This window comes from Protomyces lactucae-debilis (genome assembly GCF_002105105.1).
Source record: "Protomyces lactucae-debilis strain 12-1054 chromosome Unknown BCR37scaffold_4, whole genome shotgun sequence".
Taxonomy (NCBI): Eukaryota; Fungi; Ascomycota; class Taphrinomycetes; order Taphrinales; family Protomycetaceae; genus Protomyces; species Protomyces lactucae-debilis.
Genome location: NW_024467996.1, coordinates 486,613 through 501,955, shown reverse-complemented (window position 1 = coordinate 501,955; position 15,343 = coordinate 486,613). Strand labels below are relative to the sequence as shown.

The 15,343-nt window shown below is 51.6% G+C and overlaps 7 protein-coding genes across 7 annotated transcripts; 4 read left to right on the top strand and 3 right to left on the bottom strand.

Moving 5' to 3' along the window:
* Nucleotides 1-3: 3 nt before the first annotated feature.
* On the top strand, nucleotides 4-4,440 carry BCR37DRAFT_412363 (uncharacterized protein). The gene is made up of 2 exons (XM_040872223.1): nucleotides 4-1,472; nucleotides 1,510-4,440. The coding sequence occupies exons 1-2, from the start codon at nucleotides 153-155 to the stop codon at nucleotides 4,000-4,002; spliced, it is 3,813 nt and encodes a 1,270-aa protein (XP_040727154.1). The 5' UTR covers nucleotides 4-152; the 3' UTR covers nucleotides 4,003-4,440.
* BCR37DRAFT_391435 (uncharacterized protein) lies at nucleotides 4,054-4,862 on the bottom strand (the record flags this gene model as incomplete). Its single annotated transcript, XM_040871011.1, has 3 exons — nucleotides 4,054-4,585; nucleotides 4,626-4,714; nucleotides 4,764-4,862. The coding sequence occupies 3 exons, from the start codon at nucleotides 4,860-4,862 to the stop codon at nucleotides 4,054-4,056; spliced, it is 720 nt and encodes a 239-aa protein (XP_040727153.1).
* An 853-nt stretch (nucleotides 4,863-5,715) lies between these two features.
* On the top strand, nucleotides 5,716-7,731 carry BCR37DRAFT_247240 (sulfatase). The gene has a single exon (XM_040866593.1). It carries the CDS (start codon nucleotides 5,844-5,846, stop codon nucleotides 7,650-7,652), a length of 1,809 nt encoding a protein of 602 aa, XP_040727152.1. The 5' UTR covers nucleotides 5,716-5,843; the 3' UTR covers nucleotides 7,653-7,731.
* A 144-nt stretch (nucleotides 7,732-7,875) lies between these two features.
* On the top strand, nucleotides 7,876-8,520 carry BCR37DRAFT_337860 (flavo protein; the record flags this gene model as incomplete). Its single annotated transcript, XM_040867282.1, has 1 exon — nucleotides 7,876-8,520. A coding segment is annotated over one exon (645 nt), but the record flags the coding sequence as incomplete, so codon positions are not given.
* BCR37DRAFT_247167 (complex I intermediate-associated protein 30-domain-containing protein) lies at nucleotides 8,409-9,934 on the bottom strand. The gene has a single exon (XM_040866591.1). It carries the CDS (start codon nucleotides 9,555-9,557, stop codon nucleotides 8,847-8,849), a length of 711 nt encoding a protein of 236 aa, XP_040727150.1. The 5' UTR covers nucleotides 9,558-9,934; the 3' UTR covers nucleotides 8,409-8,846.
* BCR37DRAFT_247166 (uncharacterized protein) lies at nucleotides 9,935-11,428 on the top strand. Its single transcript, XM_040866590.1, has one exon. The coding sequence runs from the start codon at nucleotides 10,313-10,315 to the stop codon at nucleotides 11,372-11,374; it is 1,062 nt and encodes a 353-aa protein (XP_040727149.1). The 5' UTR covers nucleotides 9,935-10,312; the 3' UTR covers nucleotides 11,375-11,428.
* A 54-nt stretch (nucleotides 11,429-11,482) lies between these two features.
* Nucleotides 11,483-15,264, bottom strand: BCR37DRAFT_412359 (Glycerophosphoryl diester phosphodiesterase family-domain-containing protein; the record flags this gene model as incomplete). Its single annotated transcript, XM_040872221.1, has 2 exons — nucleotides 14,954-15,264; nucleotides 11,483-14,915 (listed from the first exon to the last, which is right to left on the bottom strand). The coding sequence occupies exons 1-2, from the start codon at nucleotides 14,968-14,970 to the stop codon at nucleotides 11,483-11,485; spliced, it is 3,450 nt and encodes a 1,149-aa protein (XP_040727148.1). The 5' UTR covers nucleotides 14,971-15,264.
* Nucleotides 15,265-15,343: the final 79 nt, after the last annotated feature.

Sequence of the window (15,343 nt, the reverse complement as noted above, 5' to 3'; positions counted from 1 at the left end):
CAATCACTTGTTCATCGCATACCTTTGCCGGAGTCTCTGCCGACTCGAATTGAGCGGCGACCTTCTCCTTGCGTCTTCGACATCTCATTGTATCTGCGTCTGTTCGTACAAAGGCCGGGCCTCAAGTTCTTTTGCTTCAATAACCTCGTGCCATGGACCATGATCCGGGATCCGAGCATCCTACTGCACAGGATGCGTCTAAACGATTTCCAGGTACAGCTCGCAAAAACAGGCGGGCGCGCAGGTCGGACATGCCAGATTCGCGTGTATCCTCGCAGCAACAAGCAAACAGGGCTCTCTTTGATACTGGCGCTCAGGCACCCAATGGCCTTGCTTCGGGCTCGACTGGTTATGAGAATCATTCGAAGCTACATGCTTCCTCTGGGCCTGCCAAGGCTCTTAATTTTGCCCCTCAACCCATTGCATCAGCGTCAAGGTCGCGCGCTCATGTCAAACGAGCACCGGCAGCTCCCAGTCCAGTTGTCTTGACTACAGATGATTTGGCTCAGATGACGCCTGAAGAGCTCATGCTCTTGCGACAAGAAGCTGTTCGCAAGAAGCTCGAGCGAGAGGCAGGTAGTCGCACAATCAAGCCTGTCACCATTGGCGACGCAGAAACGAGCAATGCGACTTCAACTGTACCTGGGACATTCGACGAGGAGAAAAACAAAAAAAGACTGAAGGAGTTCAATCGCAAGGAGGCACGTAAAGCAAAGGCCAATGCTCGTAAAGCTGAGAACAGCCTGCTGGGACCGGATGCCGCTCCTGTGTCTGCCAATCCAGTCCTCGCAACAGCTTCGCCAAAGACACCAAAGTTTAAGCTCGTCGAGCCTGCCAACTCAGCAGTCCCTCAATCCAAGTTTCAAACTAGTACAGATGCATTTCCAGACGTACCCGCGCAGCCCGTCGAGTCAATCTCGTACGAAGCTACCATCGCTCGTGCTCCGGGTGTTCAAGTGCCAGATGCACGTCCATCATTCGCGCAGGCTGCGCCATATTCGCGGACTATGGGTTTGGTTGCGCACACTGCACCAACGAATGGCCACCCAGCGCAGCCAGCTCGGTCAGCTGAGTCCAGAGCACGCAATGGGCGACTTGAGCAGAGAGCGTCCCACGGCTCACCTAGGATCGGGGGCAATTCACAGGTGCCTCCCTTTGCATACGGTGCTCGCCGTGGTATACATGGCCGATTTGAACTCAACGGAGCGTCACCAAGCAAGCGCTCAATTGCGACGAAGGAGGAAAGCTCCAGCAGCGCACATGGAGAGGAACCTCAGCACAAGCTTGCCCATGCTGCCTCTGCATCACCGGCTGATGAGAATGAGGCCGCCAGGGCTTTCGCTGTGAACAAAGACCGCAATCAAAACGCCCAAAGTGCTGAAAAGACCAAAGTCAATGAATTGCCTAGCAATAACAGTAGGCAGTATTTCGATGCCTACATCAGCAAAGATGCAGCATTGGAAGGAGTTGACGTATGTACAATCCCGTGCAACATAAAACTAACAAAAGTCTGGCAAGTTCCATAAAGGCACTCTGCGTATCAGTCCCAAGGCTCGCAAAGATGCATGGGTCTCCATCACGACAAAGGCAGTCAATGACGACTTTCTCATTGAAGGCGATCGGGCCCGCAATCGTGCACTGAATGGCGATGAAGTCATCATCGAAGTTGTCCAAGCCCAGGGTAATGCCTCGACGACAAATGGAAATGCAGCCAATCACGAAGGACGCACTCGTGCTAAAGTGGTGCATATCATTGCGTCGCGTCCATTGGCACGTATTGCAGGCATCATTCGTCCGCCAGGCTGGGATATCAGCAGCAAGGAACTAGATGAGCGAGCCATCATTGCCAACCAGGAGCATGCCCGCACCTTTTTCTTCCAGCCGCAAGACAATCGCGTTCCCTTCATTGTGCTCCACCAGCAAGATTTGCCTAGCGAATTGCAAGGCCGGAACTGGGTTCACAACATCTTGCAGAAGCAAAAGACACTCTATGCAGCACGCATCATCGTCTGGAGCGAGTTTTCTCGATTCCCTCGTGGACGTGTTGTGAGTGAGCTCGGCACGGTGGGCAATATTGAAGCCGAGACAGCTGCGATCCTCGCTGATTGTGATGTCGATACGCGAGACCATCCACCATCCGCATTAGCTTGCCTGCCAGCTACGCCATGGTCCATTACCCCCGACGAGATTGCTCGCAGACGTGACTTCAGGAAAGATCGCGTGTGTACAATTGATCCAGAGACTGCTCGTGATTTGGACGATGCCCTATCTGTTCGAGAGCTCGGCAATGGACTATACGAGATTGGTGTACACATTGCAGATGTTTCGCACTTTATCGAGCAAGATTCAGCACTCGACATGGTTGCGAGAGAGCGAGCAACAACAGTTTATATGGTGCAGCGAGCAATTCCGATGTTGCCGCGTCTCCTTTGTGAAGAGCTGTGCTCCCTCAACCCAGCTGTTGATAGACTCGCCTTCTCGGTGACTTGGACGATGGACGCAGATGGGAATGAAGTCGGCCCTCGCTGGTATGGACGATCCGTCATTCGCAGTGCTGTGCGATTTGCTTATGGCGAGGCGCAGAACTTGCTTGACGGCCAATCTTGGGCAGATGGTGTCGGCAAGGCCATTGACGGTGGTCACACGGAAGCTGAAATTACGCAAGACGTCAAGACATTGCTTCGGATGTCCAAGGCGATGCGTGCGAAGCGGTTCGACAATGGCGCTTTGACCATCAATGCCTTCAAGCTCAATTTTAAGCTCAACAAGGATGGTATCCCAGGTGTTGCAGAGGTGTACGAGCTGAAAGATGCCAATCGTCTCATCGAAGAATTCATGCTCAAGGCAAATATCAGTGTTGCTGAAAGGATTGTGGATGCATTCCCGGAGCACGCTTTGCTACGTATGCACCCGCCACCCAAGGATAGACCATTGCAAGAGTTTGTTAACTACGCTGCGAGGCTTGGCATTGACATTGATGCCTCGTCGTCTTCAACCCTTCAAGAGGGCTTCGTCAAGCTTGGTGCTCTTGCCAAGACGAATCCAGTGGTGGCTGTTTTGCAAAACACGGCAGTTCGCAGCATGCGACGAGCAGAGTACATCTGTACTGGTTTGCATGAAGACAGTGATACTTGGTCTCACTATGCTCTGGCTGTACCGCTGTACACGCACTTTACCTCGCCTATTCGTCGATACGCGGATGTTGTGGTCCACCGTCTGCTTGATCGTGCATTACGATACGACAATGCAGATAAGTCTGACCCTGAAGCGCAAAGCAGCCTCGACGCTGGCTTCCTGTCAGAGGAATGTGAGGCTTGGGCCAAGAATTGCAATGTGCGCAAGGATAATGCACGAACAGCTCAGGAACGATCTTCTATGCTGTACCTGTGCGCTTTCATTGAGGAAGAATGCAAACGCAGGGCCAAACAAGGTGTCGATGAAGGGTACGAAGTGGAAGCCATCATTGTTAGTGTCAAGGACAGATCTCTGGATATCATTGTGCCCAGTATGGCATTAGAGAAGCGAATCTATTATGACAAGGCCCTTGCCATTGGCGGTTTCGTGCATGATGAGAATGCAGAGACAACGACTGTCACTTGGCGTACACCGGCTGGACGTCTCGCTGTCCTCAAGGCACGACAGGATGAGGCCGATGCACCAGCCATGGCGAAGGCCGCAGCCGATGCAGGGCAACCAGGCTCGTCGAAACGACGAGGCCCAAAGCGTGCTGATGACGAGCGTGCAGCACTCATTGCGCCTCTTGCTATTGGTGCCCAGGTCGATGATGAGGCGGAAACGAGCGATCTACAGCAAGGCATCGCAACCCTCGCTATTGCAGCGAGCGAGAATGAAGATGCGGCGACGGTCGAATTTGAGCTTGGCAATGTGACGACGACGTTGAAAGCTATGAGCAAGGTGACTGTTTGGTTGCGCGGCAATTTTGACAATTCTCCATGCGAGATCGATGCTGGGCTCGTGCTGCCTGTGCACGAAGATGCTTGAAGCCGCCTTTTTGTTTCCCTCATCGTGATTAGTGTATAGTTTACCCAATCGTCACTTCTCTGGCTTGAGCCTCTTGTAGCTTGCAACGAGCTCTTCATGTTCTTCTAACGCGCGGCGTGCATTGATGGCGGCTACACTGCGCTCAACGACCATCATGAAAGATTGTTGAGCTTCGCGGACAGCAGTAGATGGCATTGCGCCAAATGCATTGAGTGGGTCCGACCGTGCTCGTCGACTAGACTTGGCCTTTCTCGGAATACTCGCAGGCTCGCTCGCATTTGCGGACGGATGGCCTTGAGGCTTGCTCGAAGAGGCTAAGTGCAATTGACTCAACTGCTCTAGTGTTTGGTCATCTGATAGTTCAACTTCAGTCTCGACCGGGGAAGACGGACGGGGATATTTGTTGGACAATGGACTTTCTTGCGATTCCATCTCCTTGTGTGTTCCATGCTTCTGTGCGGTGGCCCCGTCCAATTCTTGTCTGTGGCAATTGGGCTCTACATCTTGTCCTGCCGAGCTGAGCTTACCATTGATGCAGACGGCGATTTTCGAGACAGAGGTCTCATTGGACACTGTTGTCGAACTTGTGGGTTAGCTGGGTTCTCAAACGCAGACTGACTGACGTGGTGATGTGAGGATCATAAGTCTGTTTGAAGCTGCTCGTATCCACTTGTGTCCCTAGGTAACGCGCTCGAGCAAGCTTGACGAATGCCTAAAGCGTATTAGCCCGTTGCAAAGCAGCTTTAGGATTGGCAAATTACTTGTGCAATTTCTTCAGCGAGCGCTGTTTGACATGAGCTGTATGTGTCCACGGAGTCCAAGTAATTGAGAATGAGCTCATCTAGTTCAGCTTTCTGCATGATATTAACCAATCAGACTGGAATAAGCAGTATTGGTCAAAGATATCCGACGGCGGTCAATGAAGCCTAGCAAGGGAGCACAGTCTCCGATCAGAGGTCAAGATTGACTATATGGTTCTGACCCTAAGTTGGTTTCAACTTTCGAGGTGTTGTGCCACCAGCCTCAATTCACATGCTCCTGGATCGTGGCGCACACCTGTCAAATTTGATCTGCAGGATCAGACTCAGTTGCGCCAGTCGGGGCTTCCAAGGTGAGGAGCAGCTGCAGTCAGCTACAGAGTCCAGGCTAAGTCATTGTAGCATGTGTTCCGTGTTATATACTTATGTGGGCCGTATGTCACAGGCTGCTCTTGGTCAAGACGTCGGCACAGCTGGTCTTGAGCTCCTGGTCGAATCCCAGATGTAGAAGTCTTAGCTCTCGAGCTTAAAGTTAAGCTCGTGTAGCCTGGAGATAGGCTCCTTACACCAGCTGCAGGTCGGGGCCCCGGACTAGCCGCTGGGCAGCACCTAACCTCGAAATGAACGGTGTGCGCTTTGCAAGAATGGCTTTGTATAGCCACGACTGCATTGACAGACACCTGCAGTGTGCCAGGCTGCCTGCATAGCGCAACATGAGCAGAACAAGGCGTGATTTGTGTGTGATGGTGTGCTTTGGTGTCGAGATGGCGCCAGTTCTGGAATTTCTGTCGCCTTCTTCCCCCAGTGACTGCCTTTTCCCCATACATGAGCCCTATGCGGCCTATTTGTCATGCGCATCCAGGGCCTTCCTTCTGGCTAAGGCTCCTTCCTCCTTGACCTCTGCCTATATCTTCTACCTCTTCGCAGAAACCACCCAGGGTCAGTCTCAGCATCAGTCAAACGCACTTCTGCTCGTCACCCACAATCGGAATCTCCAGGAACCGTCAACAAAAAATATCGGTACTCCTTCATTGAACTCTACCTCACGCGACACTCAGTATCCCTTCCAGTATCACACTCGTCATGGTCGCAGGCACAGGCAGCAACTCAGGACAAGCAAGGCCAGCTGCACCAGCACCCAATGGCAACGGCGCAGGCGGCAAGCGCCCAAACATCCTCTTCATCATGGCCGACCAGATGGCCGCGCCCATTCTCCCCATATACAATAAGGAGTCTGTCATTAAAATGCCGAATCTCATGAGTATGGCGAAAGATGCAGTTGTCTTTGACAACGCGTACTGTAATGCGCCATTGTGCGCGCCATCGCGCTTTGCTATGGTGACAGGCCAGCTACCACATCGCATCGGCGCATTCGATAACGCGTCGCAGCTCTCGTCTGAGGATCCGACATTTGCGCACTATCTGCGCTCGATTGGCTACCATACATCACTTGCTGGCAAGATGCACTTTATTGGTGCAGACCAGCTGCATGGCTACGAAGAGCGGCTGACGGCAGACATTTATCCCGGCGATTTCGGGTGGTCGGTCAATTGGGATTCTTCAGACATGCGACTCGACTATTACCACAACATGGCATCCGTCACGGATGCAGGCGTCTGTGTACGCTCCAATCAGATCGACTATGATGAGGAAGTCATGTATCGCGCGAAAAACTACCTCTACAACCACGCTCGGCGAAATGTGGAACAGCCCTTCTTCTTGACGGTCGCATTGACGCACCCGCACGACCCTTACACCACGCGAAAAGAGTGGTGGGACTTGTATGAGGATGTGGACATTCCATTGCCTGAACACGAGCCAAGTTATGAAGAGCTCGAGCCACATGCACAGCGATTGCAGCATGTGATTGACTTGAAGGACAAACCACTGACGGATGAGCAAAAGAAGCGCGCGCGCCGAGCGTACTTTGGCAACTGCTCGTATGTGGACGATAATATTGGCCAATTGCGCAAGGTCCTGGACGAGTGTCAATTGACAGACGACACCATCATCATCTTCTCTGGTGATCACGGAGATCACCTGGGTGAACGCTCGCTTTGGTACAAGATGACCTTTTATGAAATGTCGGCACGAATCCCACTCATGGTGTATGCGCCAAAACACTTCTCTCCACGACGTGTCAAGGAGAGTGTCAGCTCACTCGATTACCTCCCTACTTTCGTGGATCTCGCGACTGGTGGACAAGCGCATCGTGTGATTGACCCCACTATTCCACTCGACGGTCACTCACTCTTCCCATACTTGCAAGGTGGCACAGGTACTGATCTGGTCAGGGGTGAGTATATGGGTGAAGGCACCGTGTCGCCGCTCTTCATGATTCGCACATCACAGTACAAGTTCATCTACTGCCCAACGGACCCAATTGAGCTGTATGATTTAGAGCGTGATCCACTTGAACGCAGCAACCTTGCTAGTTCGACAGAGTACAGCGATCTTGCTGCGAAATTCCTGCATGACATCAAGTCTCGTGTGGACATCACAACCTTGACGCAACAAGTCCTCAAGTCACAGCGATCTCGTCGTGTAGTGCACGATGCATTGAGTAAAGGTAAAGTCACACACTGGGATTTCCAGCCATTCTTTGATACTCGGCAACAATACATCCGCAACAATGTCGAAGGTATCTTGGATGACCTTGAAGCAGTGGCACGATTCCCGCGTGTGGTGCAGACAGATGTCGGTCAACAACAATTGGCAGGAGAAGTGATTGGTGTGGCGAAAGATGTGCGCGCAGCCGTGATTGCTGATATTGCAACAGGACCTGCTGCTGAAGTGGCGATTGCTCCCGTTGCCATTGAGCAGCACAATAAGCATGGCGGCAAGGAATGTATCCATGGCTTGCATGGCAATATCACGCCACCTTATGCATGATTGTTTTCACAGTATCTCTAGGGCGTATGTAGCAACAGTTTAATGTCTTTTTAGCAATCCGCATCATAATTCTGAGTTCTTACCTTTGTGTCATCTCGTTAGTTGTCAATTGGAGCCTGACGCCCATGCACATGGCCAGTTGGCCCTTACCGAATCTGAGCCAGCACTGATGGCAGAAACGCTCAAATTGCCAGATAATAAAACCTCGGACGGCGCATCTCTGATCAATCTTGTGGTGGGCTGCACAGGTTCCATCGCCGCCATCAAGGTGCCTGAGCTCGTGCGCAAGCTACATGCCACTGGAAAGTTCAATATCATCCTGCTCCCTTCCAATGACTCGCTTCATTTCTTCAATCTGCAAGATTCAAAATCTCCAAATGCGCTGATTAATACACTCGATAGTGGCTTACAAGGCGTCACTGTGTTCAAGGATGAAGACGAATATCGCTTTTGGCGTAGTCGAGAGGATCCCGTCCTGCACATTGAGATTCGTCGATGGGCTGATATCCTGCTGATCGCACCCTTGAGCGCAGATACGCTTGCAAAGATCAATAGTGGGCGATGTGATACATTGCTGCTTGAAGTACTGCGTGCCTGGGACTACACTCAGCTCTCAGAACCTACACCAGCTATGCATCACACGAAGACGCATGCAACGCAGACTTTTAAACAAAGCAACACGATACAGGGAAAGAAACTTATTGCCTGTCCTGCTATGAACACGCATATGTTCACACACCCACTCACTGCCGGCCACTTGCAATTTCTTCAAGAGACGCTGCGTTTCGAGCTGCTTGGACCGATTGAGAAGAGACTGGCTTGTGGCGATCTCGGTACAGGAGGTATGGGTGAGGTGAACACCATTGTAGAACACTTGTCACTACAAGCAGATGTAATGCAAGCAGTCAAGTCCACTAAGCCTCAAGAGGCAACGATGCAAGACAAGGTTCTGGCCGGACTCGATGAGGACACCGTGGAAGCATGTCCTACAAAGCCAGACACGGACAAGCGCCTTGGCTGGGGCAAGGAAGAGCAGGTATGGGCACAGACGCAACGTGCCTTTGACGAGGTTGCCAAAGAGGAAAGGGAGTCTGCACCACTCAGTACTTATGACCGACGTATTCGTGATCAACTGGACGAATGAAGAAAGATCAAATCGTAATGTATGTAACGTCAGTTTCTATAGTGAATATCTCACAGATTATTCGCATCATTCTGATCCGGCTGTGCAGCCTGACCAGCAAGATTTGCAGCTCGAATCCATTTGATGTCTAACTTGAACTTGCCTGGCATACGATCCAGTATACTGACACCGATCGTTTTCAGGCGGTACTTGTCCATGGCAACCTGATGATCCTGTATTTGACCATTATTGGTGAGTGTAAAATCATCAAAGGGTAAGACAACATGCTCCCACTCGCCTGGCGTCCGTAGAAACAAGCGATGCTGGTAGAGATCGGTTGCGAGGTAGCTGTCCGTCTGCAGATTGACGAAATACTTTCTACTATCGCCACGTACGAGTAATGATAGATTCGCATAGGGCCCGATATCCCACGTTTCTGTGCCGTAAAAGGAGGAACCGGAGACTTTGGATCGCAATGCAGCGTACCCATCTTGCGCTGTCTTGCCCTCGAATGTGAGGTAGCTGTCAGGATCACTCGGATTGTTTGTAGCTGCAGCAGCTGATGCCATACTTCTGTGCCTTTCCTCCTCCTTCGAGGCTCGAATGCTAGCAACAGAAGTAGAAGTCTGATAGTCGGCATCGGATCCTGTGATCATGCGGTCTGCATCGGCGGGAAATTCGAATAGAGGCATTGGCCGCGCAGTAGAAGGCGTCGGGTCAGCACGCAGTACATCGACGGCTTGCCGCTGTAATCTCTGAGCTGAGCGCTTGAGGAAGTTCATTGCTGCTATGTAGTATCAAGCTCTGTCGCCCTTCACGTCATTTTTGGATCTGTCTTTTCAGGTGCCGCAAACTGTGTCTGTACTCTATACTCTCCTTTTATCTCCCATTGCATACAAGCTCTGATATGAAGGCGGGCCTCATCAAATGGCATTGAAGCTTGAATTGTACCTTGGAGGCTTGTTTATCGTTGTCTAGCTTCCTATCGGATCTGCTAGCTATGCTAGCGTATACTCTAAACACCTAAGAGTCAGTAGCCCTGCGGCACTCTAGCTGTGCGTGTCGGACAACGAGCCACCAAGCTTTGGTCTCTTGTCTAGGCTCTGACACAGCTGAATCTAGGTTGCAGAGCTTGAACTGCGCTGACTGGCTACCCAGGTGAACATGTATCGAATTCATGTGAGAATGAGACGTTCGCTACACGGCGGCCAACGCAGAACTTCTACCAACATGAAGGAGTTTTCTCGTCATGGAGCTCTCTGCACCTCAACCACACGCACGGGCAGAAGCCGTGCACTCGCCGGCGATTCACTTGCACGCTACAGTCCAAGCTCAGGAAGTTGTCGAGACTCGAGACGCGGAGGCTGGCGCGACGCCGAAATAAAAAACCTAAGACACTCTGGCCAGCCATTTCTTGTCTGACAGGCCGCTTGTCAGACTCCAGGCACTGGTTCGCGTCAGACATGATTCCCCGGATGCAGCATATAGAGAGGTCCTCCCACTCCAACCTTGATGCGCTCTCAACACTCCTCGCATTATGCTTCGTCGTGCCAGCAACTTTTTCGCCCCTGCTGATGCAGATGATGTAGAAGCAAAGGAGGCTCGGGAACGACAGAAGCGAGCTCAACGTCTGCAACAGCGTCGCAGTCAGACTGTGCAGGGTGCCTCGAGGCTTTTGCCGCGCAGCCCACAGTCGACCAGCTTCAGCATGTTTGATAATGCTCCTCCTGTTGCTTCAGGTGCCACTGAATTCGACAGAGAGTACGAGACGAAGGGAAAAGGTCGTCGACAGTTGAATCCAATGGGGGAAGCAAAACAGCGAGAGACTGAGGCTGAGGAAGACAGGATTGATCGTTTGGCTGAGATTCGAGGCATCAACCGTGCTCAGGCCAAAGTCTTGCTGGCTCAGAATCCTGGTATCAAGCTCACTCCTAAGACTGCTCTGGAAGCTCCTCGTCCCAAATCGTTCGCGGGTACACAAAGCTACGCCGGGCAGCCTATGTATGCTCCACAGCCGCGCTATGCAACAGCTTCTTCGACTCGCCCATCGTATGTTGCAAGTCCTCCACTGCAAGCTAGTTCGCAGACCGCGTCGCCGCAATCTTTCCACGATGCGGCGAGCTCGCCCGTGCAGCGATCGCATGCCGGACCATCATCTCCACGCTCCATCAATCGTGGCAGTCCCGCTCAACAGCTTGTCCGTTCTGCGAGCGAGGAAAGCATCACGATCGCTCCACCTGCTCCTGTCACGCCGCCTGCAAGGATTGTCTCTACTGCCAGCCCTTCGCTGCCCGTTCTGGACTTTAGCAGCCCGCGCACTGCACCGACACCCCCAAGTCTGCTCCGCAAGGAAGTGTCTGACTCGCCAGCTTTGTCTCTCTCTGCTTTTGGCTTGAACAAGTCGCCAGCATCGTCCATAAACGAGACTTCGTCTGCCAATTACTCATTCTCTAGCCATGGTGTGCCGAGCAGCCGATACGGTCTCGGCGTGGCACTTCCACCAGCGCAAGTCATTACAGTCGGCGGCGGCTTGCCTGACGAACATGTGCAGCCATACAACGAGTCGATGATCTATGACGCTGTCGCGCGGGCGCGTTAAGCATATATCATTTCTCGAATTCTAGCGCTGCAACAGCTTCTCTTTCTTGTAGTTATCTCTATTCGTAAACCATTCTATAAGATCTTGATCTATTCGCCAAACTGATGCTCACGCCACGACTGGCTCACTCGTTCCACTGCTCTCTGGAGTCAGCTGGCCCGTACTGGGGCCAGAGCGTTCAGCCGTCACGCCTAGACCATTTGTAGCAGCTTCTTCACTTGTCAGTCCTTTTCGAATGGCAAGAACAGAGTCGACAATGACTGCATCAACACCCGCTTTGACTTGCGCATTGACATGCTGTGGGTTATTGTTCATCGTACCATAAGACACACAAACTAAGCCAGACTCCTTCACAACGCGAACGAGTCGAGGACAAAGGACAAATGGCTCACATGCAGAGACGAGTCCGAGTAAATTCCATCGAGAAGCAAACCGAATCGCTTCTTGCAAGCTGGACGAGCGGACGTCACACATGTAGGTCGTGCCGCTTTCGGTCAAGAAAAGACATGGCATGGTCGGTTGTTTGAGTGCCAGCAAAAGACAAATGTCAGGGTGAAAGCTTGAAAAGATAATGTCGCGCCCTTTGGCATGATCAAATACGCATTGCAGGACTGTATCGACCCATTGATTGATCTCAATCGCTGTATTGTCCATCTCTTCAGCTTCGGCCTCACTCAGCATCGGATACTTGCATTCAATGTTAAAGCCGACGTTTTTGGGCACCTTTTTGAAGACTTGTTCAAGAGTGGAAAAGTCATCTTGAACAGAGTGCCCACGCTGATTGCCTTTAAATCCTTTCAGCTTGAAATCTCTTGTATGCTTCATACGTTCAATGTTGGAGAATATCTCCTGTGTGCTCAAACTCCGAGAACGGCCTCGTTCTTTTAAAGTCCTTGGCTCATTAGCGTCAGGCGAATGCACGCGCGATCGATTCCTCGAGTCGGACGTTTGGCGTTCAGCTTGTGAGGTAGACATAAATTGCTCCAACGTGAGCGAGTGAACCGGCGCATCAATACCTGTCTGAGAAACGAGAAAGTCGTGATAGATGACGGGCACAAGATCTTTGGTCAATTGCACATCAAATTCGACATAGCTGGCACCGAGGTTGGCAGCTGCAACAAAGGACTGCACAGTATTCTCCCCAAGCTGCAAAGATTTGCGGTCTGGCTGATTCTTGCCTAGTCCACGATGTCCAATAACACGCGTTGTCATGAGCGATTTCCAATAAGTCGACTCCTTCTCAATCGAGATTTGTGGGTGCGAGAACGGTGTGACGACACTGAATTCAAATTCAATTGTACCAATGACGCTGAGCGATTCTGACTCGACAATGGGTACCGTGACAGCTCCCCATAGCGAGGCCTTCTTGGAGCCCACTTTGGTCTTGATTGAACTGAGCAAGGCAACAGCTCGTCCAAGCTTAGCACCTCCTGTAGAGTATGTCGGGACAATATCAAACAAGAGCTGAACCTTGTCTGGATCCGTAGCTGTAAAGAGAATAGGTTCCGTTGTTGGCGCATCGCTCATGGGCAAGTCGAAGAATATGGCGTCTCCTTCTGCGTTCTTGGCTGATACAACCAGCGTAAGCGCGGTGTCGAGTCTGGTGCTACTCGCTTCGGCGATAGGAACTTTGTCTAGCTGTATTGGACTGCGCACACGACGCGAGTCGGTGGAGCCAAGGGTGACGATGATCATACACTTATCCTTAAGATAACGATGACCAAAAGACTTAACAGGTTGAACCTTTCCAGTCAGCCCGTCCCGAGTTTCGCTACTACTGTGACGCGGTGTCATATGTGGTCGCACGCCCTCAAAGACGCTTGTCGGGCCCGGTGGACTCATGGGCACAAGCGCTTTGCCACATTCGATATGGCCACGAAAGACAGCGTGTTCCATTGCGGTCCATCCAGATAAGTCCACTTGATCAAGGGCTTTTCTTGCGTGTGCTAGAATGCGCACAGCCTCAAGATGCCCCTCCACAGCTGCCACGAACACCGGAGTCCAGCCATACGTCTTTTCAGCCAAAGAGAGATTGACCGTTTGCAGATCATTGGGTTTCAAAAGCTCTTGGATCGAGTCGACGTCGCCAAGCCTAGCTGCGGCGTGCATCGCCGTTTCACCTTCATAATTCTGCTTGTTGACGTCTACGCCGGCATCTAACAGAACGCGAATGATGTTTGGCGCACCGATGGCTAGTGTGATCGGATTGACAGCTGTTGATCCTTGGTACTTGCGGAGCTCGTAAGTCTGCCTGTTGTCATGATTGTTGGCACGCAGCATGACTCCCAGCGTTATTGGATACTTGTGCTTGACGCAAAGGTGAATTGGAGTATATCCATCAGCATCTTCAAAACGTGGCGCTTCGAGCAAATCAGATGCACTCAACTGATTCCATGCAAGCATGTAGCTGATGACCACCTGTGCACACTTTTCTAGGCCATACTCGGCGACATAGTGCAGTGGGGATCTGTGGTGCGCATCGAGGTGGACGAGGGTGCTGCGCATACTTGCTTTCATGTTACTCAACAGAAATTTGAGTGCCGCAGGGCTGTCTTCACTGTAGTCGTCTCGTGTACGACTGCCGAAATCAAGCGCGGCATTACCCAAGCTGAGATTGCCAGAAGGCGCAATGGCCGGTGTGATGAACATTTCTTGTGCAAGCGGACTTCCTCCTAACTGTCCGTCCTTTGTCTTGCAGATGCGTCTGCCTTGGACAATGATGAGCTTGTGAATGACGTTGCGCTCGTTGATGTCGTCCTGAATGATGAGCGATGTCATGCGATCCAAGAACAGGCGAGCGACATCAAAGGAATGCGCCAAGAGGGCTTGCTGGAGCAGATTTGCCAGAACCTTATCCGAGATTGCAGGCACAGTCGTGTCCAATAGTTCTTTGAGTGCCTCACTATCGTTGTTTCTGATAATGGTCTCGAACGCTTTGGCGCGCTCTTCCTCAAGACCCATGTGCACGACGGAGCGCACGCGGCGAATGCTATCATCTGTCTTGGAAGCGGCTAGCAGCACTTCTTTTCCATCTGGTACAAGCTTGCTTAGCCAGCGATTGACTTCATGGAGCTGATCTTGCGTCGCCGTTGGACTCGCAAAGGGCAACATGTTGACTTTCGTTTCCAAGTAGGATTCGCGCACCAAAGCGCCCGTCTTCTTCTCTACCTTCTTGAGAATTTTGACCATACCTTGCTTGTTGACTTCAGCATAAAAGAGCAGTTTCTGGAGTGCTGAACGCAAGTCAATCACAGCCGCGACAAGCTCCTCCCAATCTTCAGAAGGCATATCAAGTCGCTTCAGATCAGATGCATCTTTGATGGCATAACGACTACGGAGCAAACCGATCCGGCGAAAGATGTCGCCATTGCGCCGATTGAAGAACTCATTGATGTCCTCCAAATTGCGGTCGAGCTCGTACAAGAAGGCCGTCAAGTCTGTCTCCTTGCGTTCATCTTTTTCAGAAGACTTGATGATCTTCTTGAGGCCCTTGTAGTTGATGTAATGTGCTGCAAATTCCGGTACCTTGTTGCCCGGCAAGCTTAAGTTAGCGTGTGCGTCAGTATGGTTCTATCGCACTTTTTGCCGAATTTCATGGTCGCCTGAGTCTAAAATGCTGATGCAACACTTGCTGCAGACTCAACGAGGCCGCATCGTAAGTATGCGATAAGTGTATGAACAGCGCGGTCAGAGCTTGGCAGTCAACAAGGGAATGGGGGTGCCAAGTTTCAACTTTCAAGTAGTGCGCGCCGCCACTGCACGCGGTCACTTGGAAGCGAGACGTAGCCGATGTCCTGCTGCAGCCAATCAGACGCGCACATATCCACAACGTGAACAGGAGCAGGAGAAGACCATGCGCTTGCTACTCAACAGGTCTACTTATCGATGTGTGATGAAGTTATTGAGACATGCTACTGTCGTAGTTGTAACTTAGAAGCTCTTCTATTTGCTATGTGACTGTCACCTTTC

Bases quoted from the DNA above. Each gene is read 5' to 3' on its own strand.
- BCR37DRAFT_412363 (XM_040872223.1), top strand. From the start codon at position 153: ATGGACCATGATCCGGGATCCGAGCATCCTACTGCACAGGATGCGTCT. The intron at 1,473-1,509 runs GTATGTACAATC...AACTAACAAAAG, and splicing joins CAGCATTGGAAGGAGTTGAC to TCTGGCAAGTTCCATAAAGG.
- BCR37DRAFT_247240 (XM_040866593.1), top strand. From the start codon at position 5,844: ATGGTCGCAGGCACAGGCAGCAACTCAGGACAAGCAAGGCCAGCTGCA.
- BCR37DRAFT_247167 (XM_040866591.1), bottom strand. From the start codon at position 9,557: ATGAACTTCCTCAAGCGCTCAGCTCAGAGATTACAGCGGCAAGCCGTC.
- BCR37DRAFT_247166 (XM_040866590.1), top strand. From the start codon at position 10,313: ATGCTTCGTCGTGCCAGCAACTTTTTCGCCCCTGCTGATGCAGATGAT.